Source organism: Mastigoproctus giganteus, chromosome 14 (assembly GCF_048544385.1).
Source record: "Mastigoproctus giganteus isolate SK-2022 chromosome 14, ASM4854438v1, whole genome shotgun sequence".
Taxonomy (NCBI): domain Eukaryota; kingdom Metazoa; phylum Arthropoda; class Arachnida; order Uropygi; family Thelyphonidae; genus Mastigoproctus; species Mastigoproctus giganteus.
Window position 1 is genome coordinate 104436766 of NC_143588.1, and position 2443 is coordinate 104439208.

Below are 2443 nucleotides of genomic sequence, written 5' to 3' on the forward strand. Positions count from 1 at the left end.
TAATTTCATAATTGAAGATGGATGAGAAGAACAGTTGATTTATTAAAATAAATCAACAGTTCCACTTAATAAATAATGCAATCCATTAATAAAAATTAAACTATTCTCATAAACCAAAAAAGAAAACAACTAAGAATCTATTTTTTCAGAAATAAAGGACAACATTTGGGACCTAGCAGACTCTGTCCCACTATTATTGTCACAACTAGTGCCACCAGTTGCGAAAATAACAGTTGCTACTTTTAATACACTGATGGGTTAAAAGTAGCAAGGGGCATAATCAAGCGTAGTAATTGAAATAATTGATTATGAAAGTGAAAAAAACATTAGGGAGAAAGAACACTAGTTTCAGTTACGATAACATTGGATCGAAATCTTCCAGTGTCACTTATTTTCTCTTGTTTGTTCATTTCATATTCAATTAATTTTTGATTATTGAAATATTCGGCTATTAATCATTCATATGTGAAAAATCATTCAATTATGCCCATCGCTGGTTAAAATTCTTTAACACAGTGTTCACAAGTGCAGAATGAATAAATATGGGTATCAACTAATATATGTAGTTTAAGATTACTCGTACATGATTTTTTTTGTTAATTACAAAAATAAGAAAAAAATTGACATATATTTCACAATGGCATATTTCTTTCTTAGAATGAACCAAGATGTTTTTTTAAGATTATATGACTGAAAAAGTCTTGCAATATATTTCTCAACAGAATGGTTTCTATCATATATAAACTCATAATTGTGGTTTAAGAGTAGAAAGTGAAAATGCCTTGCCACACATTTCATATATATATATATATATATATTTTTTTAAGTGTGCACTAATAATGCACGATTTTTGAAATTTCCCAAAATGAAAATGCTTTTGCCACATATTTCCCAACTAAGGACTTCTCTTCAGTGTGAACCAATAGATGTATCTTAATAATGCCTGAACGAGAAAACTGATTGCCTCACTTTTCACAAGAGAGTGATTTCTCTTCGGTACGAACTGACAACAGATTTCTGAGAATAGAAGATTCTGAAAAGTCTTTGCCACAAATTTCAGGAGAGATGGGTTTATTCTGAGTATGAACCCGTAAGTGTGTTTTTAGACTGCTTGACTGAGAAAATGTTCTGCCACATAATTCACAAGAATAGGGCTTCTCTCGAGTATGAACTCGTAAATGCACTTTTAGACTATATGACTGAGAAAATGCTTTACCACATACTTCACATTCAAAGGGTTTCTCTCCGGTATGAACACGTAAGTGTACATTTAGATGATCTAACCGTGAAAATACCTTGCCACATATTTCACAACAGAAAGGTTTCTCTTGATTATGAATTGACTTATTTCTTTTCATATGAGAAGATTCATAAAAACTCTTGCCGTATAATTTATAGGAGGGAAGTTTTTTTACAGTATGGACTGATAATACATGCTTTTTTATATTATTGGTATCTGAAAATTCCTTCTCAGTGGCTTCCAAATCCAAGGGTTTCTCCTTAGTGTGAATTAGTAAATGTTTTTTGAGATTGCATGACTGTGAAAACTGCTTGCCACACTTTTCACAAGAGAAGGGCTTTTCTTGAGTATGAACTCTTAGGTGATTTTTGACACCAGTTTGTCCTGAAAAAGCTTTTCCACAAATGTCACAGGAAAAAGGTTTTTCTTGAGTATGAACTCGTAAATGTGATTGTAGACAAGATGACTGGGAAAATGCCTTGCCACACAGTTCACAGGTAAAGGGTTTCTCTCGAGTATGAACTCTTAAATGTGATTGTAGATGAGTTGATCGTGAAAATGCTTTGCCACATATTTCACATGAAAAAGGTTTCTCTTGGGTATGTATTTTTAAATGTGACTGCAGATGAGTTGATCGTGTAAATGCCTTTCCACAAAGTTCACACGAAAATGGTCTCTCCTGAGTGTGAACCCGTATATGTGCTTTTAGGTGAGATGACCATGAAAATGCCTTGCCGCACAAATCACAAGAAAAAGGTTTCTTACGAGAATGAGACAAACGGTGTCTTCTCAGTTCATAAGAATGTGAAAAACACTTGCCACATATTTCACAAGAAAAAAATTTCTGTTCAGTATCAGGTAAACAAATCTCCATTTTGATTAGTTCTGATGAAAATGTCCTCCATGTTTTACTGAAAGTGTTCCTGAGTATGAAAAATAGTGCTGCTTGATAACTTTTACATGAAAATTTCCTTCCATATATTTCGCATACATGATTGGGAATTTTCTTTTTTACATCTTTTATTATATTCGGTGACTCGAAAATGCCTCTAGAAGTTCTAATATTAGCTTTATAGTTAAAACTTTCTCTTATGTAACATAAAATTATGCTGTTTTTTGCTCTCCTATATGTAAGAATTTTTGCATTAAAGAAATTTTCCAGGTTAATATACCATAAACGTTTTCATACTACAAGGATCTGCA

General features: G+C 32.3%; 1 protein-coding gene across 1 annotated transcript; it reads right to left on the reverse strand.

The window, feature by feature from the left end:
- Window positions 1-885: 885 nt before the first annotated feature.
- Window positions 886-2242, reverse strand: LOC150075477 (uncharacterized). The gene has a single exon (XM_090388798.1). The coding sequence runs from the start codon at window positions 2112-2114 to the stop codon at window positions 966-968; it is 1149 nt and encodes a 382-aa protein (XP_090244924.1). The 5' UTR covers window positions 2115-2242; the 3' UTR covers window positions 886-965.
- Window positions 2243-2443: the final 201 nt, after the last annotated feature.